The 14,252-nt window shown below is 38.8% G+C and overlaps 1 protein-coding gene across 1 annotated transcript in view; it reads left to right on the plus strand.

The window, feature by feature from the left end:
• The window catches only part of ADGRD1 (adhesion G protein-coupled receptor D1), a 158,489-nt gene that overhangs the window by 124,576 nt on the left and 19,661 nt on the right, over nt 1-14,252 (plus strand). Inside the window, 1 exon segment of the mRNA XM_054173241.1 lies at nt 5,432-5,523. Within this exon segment, the coding sequence (XP_054029216.1) occupies nt 5,432-5,523 (92 nt within the window).

Raw genomic sequence — 14,252 nt, forward strand, 5'->3', positions numbered from 1 at the left:
AGTGCTTTCTTTGGAAGGAGTTTGAGTTTGATTCAAGACATCTGATGAAGGAAATAGTTCCTTCTATGTATAGTTTTTTTGGCTTCTACCTGCATCTTAAGGTTTAAAGATCACCCCAAAACCACAACACCCAAGCCTCTATAGGCAGCTTTGACAAGAAGTATCGAAAATAATATCAACCCCAAACTAATCTCAGTCAGTGTTGGTCTGGGATGTGTCCTAAAGGGGAGAAAAAAACCCAAACAACCCACAAGAACACTAAACCCAAACAAGCAACACTTGACAAAGCACCTGAATTTTTGGAATAAGACATTAAAACTTCTGGCAGAAGGCTTGCTTTGTTATCAACCATCTGCTGCCTTGGTGAGTTTCCATACATATGGCAGAATTAAGGAAATTCTGCAGAAAGCAACTGTGTACAAGGAGCAGTGGATGTGCTGCAGACTCAACAACCCCTTGCAGGGGACAGATACTGGGCTGTAGTGGCAGGTCCTTTCTATTGTTTTCCCTGTAAGCAGCTATTTTTCCTGGTGGGTTTGTTAGGTCTCAGGCTGAGATTTTCCATCACTGTCTTCAGATGGGACTTGCTTATGAGTATTCAATATAAAAGAAAATATTATCTCCCTTATACCTGCTGAACATATGTGATTTATTAAATTCTTTTGGTATTTATTCCGCTTTTATGTACCAGTGCAGAATTAGTAAGAGTTTCATAAATTGAACAGTATCTTATTCTGCAGGGAGTTCCCTAAGTTGAACAGTACCTTATTTTGCAGGCAGGCCCACTGATTGAAAAGTGAAAATTTGTGCTTTTTATTAGGCAACAGTCATCATGGGAAAAGGTGACAGAATTGGACCCATAGTGTTTCAAGGCCCTGAGACAGTAGGATTCCTCAGAGTCATTGAAATCAAGTATCTGCTTAAGCACTGTGGTGGATCAGAGAACAAATGAAGAGACCACAGCTGCTAAGCTTCTCATTCTGTCTTCTTAATACTCACTTATGACCACTTTTACCATTTAAAAATTAAATCCCTTCATTAATTTACACTTGAATTTCTCCTTATTAACTGCAGGAAAGCATGCAACATTTTTCAGAACAAGGGTACAGATTGTAAGAAATGAGACATTAAGCATTAATATTAGGAAAGAGTAGAAGTCATGAATATGTTGCACTTTAGTATTTAGATGAGCAAACTGATCTAGTTAAAAATGTCCCTGCTTACTGACTAGACAATTTTAAAGGGTCCCTTCCAACCCAAACCATTCTATGATTATTTTTATTTTTGTGTGTATTTCCTTTCCAACCTGAAAGTTTTGATCTGATAGTCAGCTCTGACTAGTGAGACACTACATTAATATGAAGTCATATACACAGAAGTCTACACCAACTCAATTTATTCTGTTCCATCTGTAGTTGTTCTGCAATAGCTAAAGGTGGAATCAGGCTTTCCAAAATCATTCTCTCTAATTTTAATCCTGGTCTAATTTAGTCAGCTAGCCGTGTTTGAAAATGCAGAACACCCATGAGAGAAAACATGTTAAACCTCACTAGAGGTTTAAAATGGAAGAGTCAGTTATGGCTCCCTGTACCATTGCCCAAAACTGAAGTGGAGCCTAAAATAGTTTGTGGTTTTAGAGGAAAGCTGGTCAATGGATTTAATTAAGGCAATGTGTTTTATCCATCTTTTGGTTTCTCTGTGCTGCCAAGCCTTTTGTTGGCTAGGATGCAACACACCACATCAGGGGGATTTTACACACAGGATTTCTGCACTGTAATAAAGAAGAAGCAAAAATCTCGTGAGTCTTGGAGGAAATCTAGGTGAAACCTCTGGAAAAAAAAAAAAGAAAGAGCTATGTGAGGGAAAGAGTTTGTCTCACTGTATCTGCTCTGCCAAAAGTTTGATAAGATTTTGAAAGAGATCCTTTTTACTCATTTAACTCTGTTCGTGATCTGACAACTTCTAGTCAGTTGAAGCTGTCACTAGAGTGAGCCAGAGCACCCTGATGTCATTGGGATCTTTCCATTTGCTCTTGTGGGCTTTGGATCAAGCTTACAATAATAGGAACTGGCAGCTCATACTGATTTTGAAGAGAATTGTGAGTGCCTGGTGTTGGACAAGCTGCCTTGAAAAGAGTCCTGTGAGTTAGGAAACAAGCACTAATGTTACCAGATGTATATTTTTGAAAGTAGAGGGTGCCCAATACCTGCAAGTAAAAATATTCTGTGTTCCTGTGTTGTTTTAAGGCAAAACTCCTGCAGCTATCAGGTCATCTGTCCTTTCAGAAAAGTAAGAAGTAGGAAGTATAAACAGTTCCCTTATCCAAATGTTTATTCTCCTACTTTGAACCTTCTGATATAGGTTAAAGCATAATGAGTGTTTCATCAACTAAGCATACTCACATTCAAAGAATTGGCAAAGTATTTACATCAGATGCCAAATAAAAATAAAAATCACTGGTGAGACAGTTCAGTGGCTGTATTTTGGTTTCCCATTATATGGCAAAGGAAATACCTCCATGCTTTACTGACTGAAACACTAACAAAGGAATACATTTGTAGATAATCTGTTTATTTAGTCTGAAGGAGATTACACTAATTTCTTAAAATAGCTAAGCCAAAATTTTCATGAGGCTCAGGAAACACAAATATGGAACTCTGGGAGTTGAGGCTAATGGTTCATTGCTAATTTTACAAGTGCCCTGTTTTTTATCAGCAGTGAGATCACAATGTTTCCTCCTTGCCCTTTAAACATATTAAACACCCTGGAAAGGATGTAGTTGCACTGACTGCAAAACAGGAGGTGCTCAAGGCTTTTTAAAATGCCCACTTCAGACCATACAAAATACTTAGGAAATTAATTTCCAATTTAATTTATGTTTTTCTTTTATGTATTGAAGTTAACAGTAATCTAGAAATGCTAAAGTTTATGCTTTATAAGACCATCAAATTTGTCTCCTTTGAGACTGTCTTGTGCTGCTTTTTGATGACCAACTCTTAGGGTTCATGTTCAGTTTGAGTGAGAGTTTGCAATATTCAAAGTATTCATTTGTTGGTGCTTATCATTCTTAACTTTCATAGATTTTTGTAAGAGGTAGGACATTCAGAGTTTGAAGAATGAGGTTTCAAGTGAGGTTTCAGCCTTTTCTTTTTTTGACTTCATTGGACTTTTTAAGAGAAGTATTTGATTATACACTATTTAGGAAAAATCTGCTCATATTTAAAGATACTGTGCAGCAAGAAAAATCTAGGAGTGTGTGAAAAAAATTAGGAGTGGAGGAAAGCATCAGTTAAGCACTTGTGAGGCTGGCAGAAGTGTGCTGCTGTCTGCAGTCATCAGAAAAAAATGATCACGGAGCATCTGTGTTAGGATGAGCTTGATCTGTCAGTGAGACATCCACAAGGAACTGTCAAAAGGGAAGACTGATATTTTGGTTAAAAGGCTTAAAAAGGTTCCTGAAAGATACTGTATCAGGAGAGAAGTTAGGGGTACAGAAACATTTTAGAATAGAATAGAATTAGTACAATATAGAATAGAATAAACCAGGTTGGAAGAGACCTTCAAGATCATCGCGTCCAACCTATCATCCAACACCACCCAACCAACTAAACCATGCAATCAAGCACCCTGTCAAGTCTCCTCCTGACCACCTCCAGTAATGGTGACTCCACCACCTCCTTGGGCAGCCCATTCCAATGGGCAATCACTCTCTCTGTGTAAAACTTCCTCCTAACCTCCAGCCTAAACCTCCCCTGGTGCAGCCTGAGACTGTGTCCTCTTGTTCTGGTACTGGTTGCCTGGGAGAAGAGACCAACGTCTGCTTGTCTACAACCTCCCTTCAGGTAGTTGTAAACAGCAATAAGGTCACCCCTGAGTCTTCTCTTCTCCAGGCTAAACAATCCCAGCTCCCTTAGTCTCTCCTCATAGGGCTTGTGTTCCAAGGCCCTCACCAACTTTGTTGCCCTTCTCTGGACATTTTCTGTGTAATTCTGGAGGAACAGGGATGACGGTTTGGTGAACATGCAGCAGCAAACTGGAGAGTTTGGAGGAGGAGAAGAGAAAGTGTGACTTGTTCACATTCATCGTGTGCTGCTTCAGTCAGCATGTGTATTTAGCATATAAATGAGTTTCCTAAAAATACTTGTTATCACCTCAAAGAATTTATAAAAGTTATTAGAAAATATGATTTGGTGGGAATAGGGAAAATCATCTGAAGACTATTGAATTTCACCTCTTCCTCATCTGTGTAAAGCTGATTGAACAGCAAGTACACTTGTGTTTACTAGTAATAGACTTGGTATTCTTTGGACAGGCTAAAAAGCTGTGCCAGAAATGAATGATCACAGCTCTGCTCCTACTTTATACCAGGTGATGATCTGCCCTTAGAAATAAAAAAATAACTGTGGTCAGAAGATTTGAAAGATGCTAAGGAAATAAATGTCATCAAATGTAAACATTTTTTAATTCTCCCTCTCTTCCTTCAGCATTAGAATATTTATGTCAAAAGAGAGTGTGATCATCAAGTTCTAACTGAGCACTGTTTTGAAGTCTTCTCTTTCTTTTTTGTTCTGCCCTTGTTCTTAACTTGATGCTAAAGTTGTAGGTGATGCACAGCTTTGGAGAGGAAGATGGAAATGCATCTTTAACCTTCACGTTCTCTTCTCTGGGGTCTTTGCACAACTAGACAGTCTTTGTTGCATTTCCTTTAAGTGATAGAGTATTTCCTTATTTCTTCACCTGTGACTCCAGAGCAAATTCTTTTGTGAGACATTTTCAGTGTTAGTCATTTCAAGATTTCCTTCTTTTCTGGTTGGGGTTCTTTTCATCTTATTGATGTTTCCGCTGGGCCTGATGCAAAAAAGAGCAGGACTTTTGAAGAGCAGGGTTCAGGCTTAACTTATTTTCATCATTGCTATATCAAAATAATCTTGTGCTCAAACTGCAAGCAGACTTTGGTAAGAAACAGGGGTTGTGCACTGTGAATTGTAGGAGGAAAGTTGCTTTCTGAAGTCTATGTGTGTGCAAACACAAAACCAAAGAGCATGCAGACACATGCTCCTGTTCACTGAAATTCTTGTCTAATTCATCAGCTGGTAGTAGATTGTTAGGGTACTTTTTTGTGTGCACTGAGAATTCGTGCACTTCTTAAGCTGTGAAGCAATGTACCAATCCATCCTTATCCTAAGCAGACAAGGACTGTTTCTGAAGGAAGGAAAGCACAAGCAAACGCTACGCACCGTAGGCAGAGGGAAATCCATTGACAGGGGTCAAAGTATACCAGTCCCAAACTGGAAATGTCTTTTGCCAGATAAATGTTAACATGCAAAGTTCTGCTTTTCTGTTGTATTTGTACACTCCTAGAATAGTTTGTACCTTTGACACAGTCAGTGCTTACTTCCCTGACCAAGTTTTGCTCCTTCTTCTTCCTCAGGTCAATATTGGTATTCTCATTGCTGTCACGAGAGTTATCTCAAGAATCAGTGCAGACAACTATAAGGTACATGGAGATGCCAATGCCTTCAAGTAAGTTTTTCTCATTCAAATAATATCATAACAAGTTAATTATCTCACACTAGCAATGTTCTATCATAAAGACTTGTATCATGGACTTCTGGAACACTAGTGTCACTCCTCTTCAGTAAAAAGCAAAGAGTATTCAAGGTAAGAAATCATTCTTTTGAATGCAGTACAGGATGAAATCTGTGGTTCAGAATGAGCTCAAGTGTTTCTTCTGCTTATTACAATTTCCAGCATTTGCTGAATTATTATTTTCTCTTTTATTAATGGAGACCTTTCTCTTCCTGCTATATACACAGATAAGTCTCCTACAGCATCATTAATCTGTACTGGGGTATTGCAACTGTTCTGCTCCTTCAGAGAATAAACCTCATTTCTAGCCCCAGCTCAGCATAATGTTTAGGCATATACTTATCTGTAAGACTCTCTTGATGCTACAAAGCACACAGACTTATGATGGATTTAAATGTGTGGATTTAAATTCAAGCATGTCTTTATACCAAGGTGCCTTGAGCCACTTGGGCTGGTGGTCTGTCATCCATAAAATACTGCATTAGCAAGGGTAGAGGAGAAAGGTAAAGTAGACACATTGCTGCATCTGAATACAGAAGGACAAATTCTGATTTCTAAAATCTCTAGACTTACATATGGGTATCTAAGAAGATAATTTAATGCATGGAGTTTAAAGTAAGATGCTGAATATTCCATTTTGTATCACCTAAAGATGTTTTAGTCCAGATATAAAAAGGACACTGTATATAACTCAAGGAATATGCAGCTTTAGAAGAGAAATGTGATGATGGTTTGTGCTTAATGTTTGAGTCACAGGTTATTGTAAGATAAGGATTTGGTGCCACTGCTCTGAAATGGTATCATAAAGGATATTTTTCATGCTTGGATTGCTTATGTAATTTTAAAAAATGCTGTTAAGTTTTAAATATTGGTGACAGTGACTTAATTTGAGTTAGGTAACTTGAATTTTCATTATTGTATACTTACTGAAGAAGAAAAAAGAAAAACAATAAATAAATCTACACAAAAATCTATACAATAATTACATTGTAGTGAAATGAAAAGACTGGGAATTAAAATGACTCTTTCAGGTTTGGCTGAGTCCATGTGACCTTGAGAAATACAAAGGAAATAGAGAGCCTTAGGAAGCAAATAGCTGTAAATTGTCAATGCCAATTTGTATACACTATAGGAATTATGAAGACAAAGGATCAACCTCCATAAGTAGAAAATGAGCTACACAGATTGCTCTGTGTACTTAGATTATTTCCTAACTTGTATTGCAAACAATTGATTCAATATACACTGTACCCTGCAGACTAATATATATTCATCTTTAAAAACAAAACTATGTGTATGTACACAGTAAAATAATTATGAATTGTTGGTCCAGGAATAAGGTTAAATCCATTTAATCAGGAGCATATGTTCTTAGTTCTGATATTATCAGCTGTAGATTTGGAAGGATGGAGGTCTGTGCTGACATCTGACTTGTCCAGATACCTTGGCTAAGAAGTTTGCTACTTGTACCAAGTTAGTTTTAAAATACTGGCTTGGGATTTGTCCTAACAAAAGTTACAGTGGTGGAGAAAAAAATGGGGAGATATATCTGGAAGAATTCAGTTGCTATCAGTTAAGCAGAAATATGCTCTGATAAAATGGCTTTCTCATAGAAATGCCTTAAGTCAATAAAATATAATTGAAAGCAAACAGAACATAGAGAATAGCTCTTCCCACCCCCCCACCCCCCATGGATATCATTACAGAAATGGATCCGTGGAAGAAATTTGAAAGGAGAGGGGCATAAATTGTGGTCCAAATCAGATCTTACAGAGTATTTATCTCCTGACTCAACATAGCAGTGAGGCATGACAAACCAGTTTCATATACGGAGGATGTCCTAGACAAAGTAACCGATCTGTTGGGAAAAGGAGAAATATAAAGCAGAAACACAAGGCCTTAGTAACAAAGGGTTTTATTTCCTTGTCATCAGTATTCTTATACAGGTGAGAACTTCGTATGTCTTCTATGAAATCATTCTGCCCATGGTATCTTTTTCCAAACAAGCAGAGAATAAAACAAAAGAGGGTTCTGTTCTGACATCTGCACAGGAAATGTTTTTCCTAATGAAAAAAAAAGAATACAATAAAAGCCTCCAACCACTAAAGTATCCTAGAAGTTGATTAGGAGTTGTTAACATGTGAGAGTGGATAAGCATAGTAAAATGAATCAGAGACAGAGCACAGAGAATCCAGAAAAGTACAATTAGCTCTGTAGTTTTGTCAAGTTCCTGTCAGCAACGACTACAAGCTAGTTCTTGAGTCAACAAGCTCAGTTGTCTTAGGGAGGAAACACTGAAGACTGAAAAATGCTTTCTGTAATGTGAGCCTTAAATAAAGGGCCCATCAAGCATCTATCTGAATAGTGCAGATTTGATAATAGCTGTGGGGGAGACTGCATCATGTTAGACAGAATTTATCAGGAACTGCTTAGAAACACAGCGGAGTTAAAATGACACAAGGTGATTTTGGTGAGACAGGCTGCAGCTGTTTGATGCAACAAAGTGGTACCTAAGGCAGAAGTGGTGTTTTTCAGGGCTATGTTCATGTTTTCAGAAAACAAAAGACAGAAAAAGAGAACTGCAGTGCAAGGATCTGTAGAGGGGAAGCCTGCTCAATCCAATAAACTTGAGAGGGCAAAAAAGGAGGATTGTCAGGGCTGTCTTTTCAAACTGGAATGAAATTTAAGTGGAAAGAACAATGAGAAACAGTAAGCTGCTGTCTGCAACAATTTGGACGATAACACTTAAACAGCAGGTTTTCAAAGTTTACAAGTGATAATGAACTGAAAGGAATAGCAAAACTACAACAGTACCTGCAGCAGAAGTGTGAGGAAGGTGCCAGCTTGGCTTTCCTGGGTTACTCAAGCCAATATTTATATCTGCCTTTAAGCACCTGACTAAGAGGCCTCACGCTTGCAGATGTTGAACAGCCGTTGTAGTCCGAAAATCCCAGCCTCCAGGTTTTACAGAACAGGCTCGTCATCAGGCTCAGCTCTTGCCAGGCTTTGCTCCCAAAGGAAAAGTTTAATCAGGCTGACAAGGACTGGCTTCCATTTCTGCTGGCAGCCTGGGTGGGAGAGCACCTGACCTGGATTAATCTACCCTAACTTTAATGTTCAGTGAAGCTGACACCACCTCCACCTGGACTCCTGATAAGTGGAGAAATGGATGCTTCTAACATGCAGTTGATCTTGTCTGTTAAGCATTTATCTCACTTGCCTTAAAAGTTCTGATTTCTCCCCAGGGACTGTCAGGGCAGCCTAGACTGCCCAGCTCATACTCAGATACCATTTCTGTGCATGCCTCAAGCCAAGTGTGATAACTCACACCTCCTAGCCCACCAAGCCTTGGCTGAGCAGAGATTAGCTTAGGAAATTGTCAGAACAAAGATGCAGTTATGGGCCTTGATGATATCAGTTAGAAAGGATATTTATTGTTAGGGAAGTGCTAGTGATGGAGCATATTTCGTTTCCCTAAAGATTAAGTTACTTGGCAACGCAAGTGGATATTACTAACAAGACTTGTTTCTCTTGGCAACAGACAGCAATAAACTGATGTAATTATTTAGAGGAATTGTTCCTGGTTTTCCATATGGCAACAGGTCTTCTCAAATGCTGACTCAAACACGAGTACAGAATACATATCAGGGTGAGCCAGTGCTCCGCTCTGAAGGCAACATCTGTTGAACTTCATGTTTAAAGGCCAAGCTAGAATAGGAAGTTGTGAACAAAATTCCTTTTTTATTGTAGAACCAATTAATTATTCATCTTCTCTGTTCCCATTTCACTCAGAATAAAGTGCAGTACATTATGGGCTGATTGACCTCTTCGGGTTCACTTGTTACTTGTCACAATAGAGACATCAGGCAGCTTCTTGATGAATATTTTATTCCAGTTTTAAAGATGCTGGTGAGGATGTGTCTTGTTGGTTGGTTGGTTTTGGTTTTGTTGTTTGTTTGTTTGTTTTAAGAAATAATGAGAGTAAAATACAGAAGCAGCAACACCAAGGAGTAAGTTTGAGGCATAGGAAGGTCCATATAAACATGAGGAAAAATTTTTTTCACTGTGAGGATGATGGAACACAGGAACAGGCTGCCCAGGGGGACTGTGGAGTTTCCCTCTCTGGAGATATTCGTTCCAGTGTGATCTGGTATGGGTTATCCTTCTCTGGCAGTGGGGTTGGACTACATGGTCTTTCGAGGTCCCTTCCAGCCCCTAGTATTCTGGGAGTCTGCGATTCTGGATATGATACATAATACCCAATATTTAAAGGCAAAATTACCCAATATTGTAAAGTACCCAATAATTAAAGGCAAAATGAATATAATTAATTCAGGGGTATGATCAGAGATGCTAACTGGTGCATAATAGACTTCTGTGACAGTCTGAACAGCAAGCATTTGGTCATTGTTGAAATTTGTGTGTGTGTGTGTGTGAAGGTTTTTTAGCATCTGAAATTCCAGTTCTGCAAGATCAGTTTACTGGTGAAAGCTGAGAGAAAAATTATTTTTGGCTCCTATGTACAGCTTGAACTTACTTAAGGACGTGCTTTTTGCATTGTTTTATGAAGCATATTGAACACGTACAGAATATGAGCTTTTTCACTTAGTTGTAATGGATTATCTTTGAACCTTCTATTAGGTGATTAGCTATTGACTCTCAGCAAAATAATTCTGTGTAATAATTCAGACGCTGCTTTCTGAGAATGTTCTGCATCCAGGAAGCAGATTTTCCATCAAAAAGCTAATTTAAAAGTCTTAGTCTAGAATGCTGAATCAAATAACTTGAAACACTTAAATGCATACATACAACATTTGTTGGCATTATTCATTCTTGACTGGGCTCTCTTTTAGGGAAATAATTAATCATATGTTTGAATTTAAGCATGTGAGTAGTCTCTCTAAGCTTACTTGCAATTAAAGCAGATTAGTTTAATGGAATTGCTCACGTGCTCGAAAAAGCACATGATTACATTTCTGAGTTATGCACCATTTCAACTCTTTTTGTTACTTATTTCTGCTGCCTGTAAAGTCTTAATTCTACTCAGTGCATTAATTTCCACTTATTAGAACCTAAATAGGTTTTTGGTTTTTTTTCCTTGCTGCTCTTACCCCTTCAAAGTCTCATTGTTATGTTTACTTGGGAATTTACTTCTCTCATAGTGAGAAAAGATATCTAATGTGGCAGTGCTTTAAAAATGTGCACAATTCATTAGCCATGGGGAGAACCCTTCCCTGATTGTCACAGGTAGTCACTTGCTTACATGCAGTAACTAGCTCCTGGGTTACAAGGATTAACATAGAGTACAATTTTCAAAGACCTTAGCTGTGCACTAATTTACACTGTAGTGCAATCATGAATGATCTTAGCTTTGCACTAAGACTAATATTAGTCAGAGGAAGAACATGGAATCTTGGGAAATGGTTTAATGGCCATGGTGGTCTTAAGTTGATAGTTGGACTCAGAAGTCTTTTCCAGCTGAACCAATTCTATAATAAATGCAAAGCACATCTGTGTTGCAAGAATAGTAGTTTTAGTCTACTAACACAGGTACTGTGCTTGGCCAGACCACTGTGCTTTCCCAGCTCCTTCACTTCTGCTTTGTATTGTCCAGTAGAGACAGCTTCATTAACTTTGCTGGGATAAATTGCTAAATCCAGCTCTTGCCGAATGCTTTCTCACTGCTTGCTCTGAAATGGTCCAATGAGTTGGAAAAACCTCTATATTTTTTCTAAAGTGTACACTTCAGAAGAGGGTGAACCAGAAGTGATAGCCATCGTAATCATCCATGGAGAAAGCAATTATGACAACATTAGAAATATTTCTTAGCATTTTCCCCCATTCTTTCTTTCATTTTACTCATTTCCTTCATCCCTCAAATCTCAATCTTCACTCAGTAAAATAATAAACCAGCCTCTTAGTTCTCTATTGAGGGAAGAAAAAAACAATTTTTCTGTTTAGTTAAGTGAATGACTGAAAACTGGGACAAAAGGTAGTTGCTGCAGTGCAGGCTCTGGCCAGCCTGAACTAGTGTGAGGTGTCCCTGCCCATGGCATTGGGGTTGGAACTAGATGATCCTTGTGGTCCCTTCCAACCCTGACTGATTCTATGATTCTATGGGAGAAAAACAAAGCTCAGAAGGAAAAACAAGTCCTGAAACCTGTTGTGATAGCTTGTTCTGCCTTTTTGTTTGTTTGTTTGTTTAACATAGCATAAATTATTTTGCATGAAATGGAAACCAGAGTGTGTAGGTTTAATGCAGATCTATTCCTTACTTTGATTATTTGTAGGAAAACAAAACAAAACCCAAAAAAACCCCAAACAGAAGCTGCACAGAGGAATGTTTCCCTTTGAGAGATACAAATAGAAGAGGGCTGTCCTCCCACAGCTCATGGTGCTGCAGACATCTGTATGGTTTAACCGTGTAATTGACCATTCCTAAGCACTTTGCAAAGCCATCTATTATATCCCTGCAGCACACCCAATGCACTGTGGCAAATTGCTCACCCATTTAATCAATGATCTGTTCTGTGCCATGATTTTTCATTGCTCTTTTGCTTTGTTTATAAACATCCTGCCTGCTTTTCAGCCCAGTCATCTTCGGTCTCCAGTGCCACCAGTTAGTGATGAGGGCTTTGGTGCTTTTAACATTAGGCATTACTCTGCAAGGTACTGTGTATTGCTTGCATTTTGTTCATGTGATTCCATTCTTATTTCATGTCCAGAAACTTCTCTTTCTAAGGATTCTTTGCAGCTGTTCATTTTCACAGAATGTACTTGTCAATCACAGCACTTGTTTGAAGCTCTCATGAGAGCTCTCCTGCCAAAGGAGATACTATAATCTCCCTCCATAACAAAATTCCACCACTTTATGATACTACTGCAGAATTTCTTGTCTTTTTCTACTTTCTAAGAGGTGTGAGGAGCAAGGTACCATCTGCAGACTCCTCTGAAAGTCTACAGATTCAAAATCCCTAGCACTGGAAAATCCTTTCTGTGCTGTTCCGGGTGGCAGATGCTGCAGTGCAACCCTCAGAGAAATGGAGCTGCTGCTTTTATGTGCTCTGTTGAAAATGAGCTTTTCTCATTTGCTGAAGGAGAGCCATCAGTTAGGAAGAGCAGTGTGACAGGCCAAATATGCTTTCAGTGATTCCTTTCCTTGATGATTTCTAATTGTATGTAAGGAATCGTGTTCATTGAGCGTGGCTTCGAACGGCATGAATGGTGTACCTCATGGAAACTCTGGGAAGGAGAAGAGTTGACTGGCAATAAAGGAAATAATTAAAATGAAAGTATTAAGCAATGACAATTAGTGAGCTGAAGTGCTACTGCCAATGATAATGTGTTCAACCCAATTAAAGTTTTGGCTCATTGGATATGACAAATACAAATGCAGGTTGGGTGTCTTTGTATTGGGCTCACAGTTTTAGACTAAAAATACATGGTTTTGTGTGGTGCCAATGAGAGTATTAATGAGGAAGTGCTAATCTTTTAGAACCATAACAACAGAAATGGCAGTGCTTTCTCTACCACAGATGCCAAGTCATAGCACTGGAGAAAGGCTCCAGGCCATGTTGCAATTGTTCAGGCACATTTCAGGCACATTATGGGAGGAGTAATAAAAGCTTAAAGCATGCAAAACAGTTGCAGAGAGCAGGCTACTCTGCTCTGCAAAACCACAGAATAAGGGGCAAATGGTAATAGGCTTAAACTGATGAAAAACTCAAATATCTTTATGTTTCCATTAGTGTGTGTGTGGGGTGGGTTGGAGCGGGGTGTGTGGAGTTGAAAAGCAATGGGGTTAAGTCACCTGGAGGGCTGCTGTGCTTCTGTCTTTGAACAGCTTTCACAAATGGTTGCACAAATGTCTATCAGGACTAATTGTGGTGCCAAGAGTGACAACTGATTCTGCATCATGGCTGAGCTGAACATGATGACATTGTGAGCTCTAACACTTACTTTTTTTCCCCCCTCTTAGTTGTCTCCTTTTGAGCTGAAATCATCCTTTGTGGGCATTGTTCTCTGTTGTTTCTCCTTAAGCAGGATTTGGTGCTCCAGAATGATCAGGGCCTGTTGATTGTGGGTTCCAAAGGTACACCAGCCCTCATACTCATGTGCCTCTTTCTTTCTGGTGTTAGGAAGAACAGTAAGACACAGCATATAGGTACAAAATCTACTAGGAAACTTGATATTTAAGAGATGATGGGATTTCTCAGGTGAAAGATCTAATACTCCTCATTAGAGATGTTTAAGCATGTTTGTTTTCATATCTGAGCATTAGGATAGAATGAGATTTATTAAAACTTGGTTATTAAATCCCTATGATGAAACCTTGCTCTGAACACATCTGAGTCAGTAATGGAGGGGAAGGGTATGAGAGAAGGGGCCATAGCAAGCTACTCTTCATCTTCTGTGTCTAGAAACCTATGTTGTGTTTATTGATCTATGATTGAATCAATTTCTTGATTTCACCTGATCAGCCCCTGACAAATGTTAAAAGCAGTCGCTGCAGGTGAAAGCTGTTCTGTGCAGCAGTTTGAGGGTGCACTACATTAACATTGGACCTCCTTAAATCAAATTAGGATTTATATGTTCTCAATGAGAACAAGACTCTCTGCTGGCCCCATGCCTAAAGTTGGATGATTCCTGATGAGTCTTTTGAG

This window comes from Dryobates pubescens, chromosome 25 (assembly GCF_014839835.1).
Source record: "Dryobates pubescens isolate bDryPub1 chromosome 25, bDryPub1.pri, whole genome shotgun sequence".
NCBI classification, from domain to species: Eukaryota; Metazoa; Chordata; class Aves; order Piciformes; family Picidae; genus Dryobates; species Dryobates pubescens.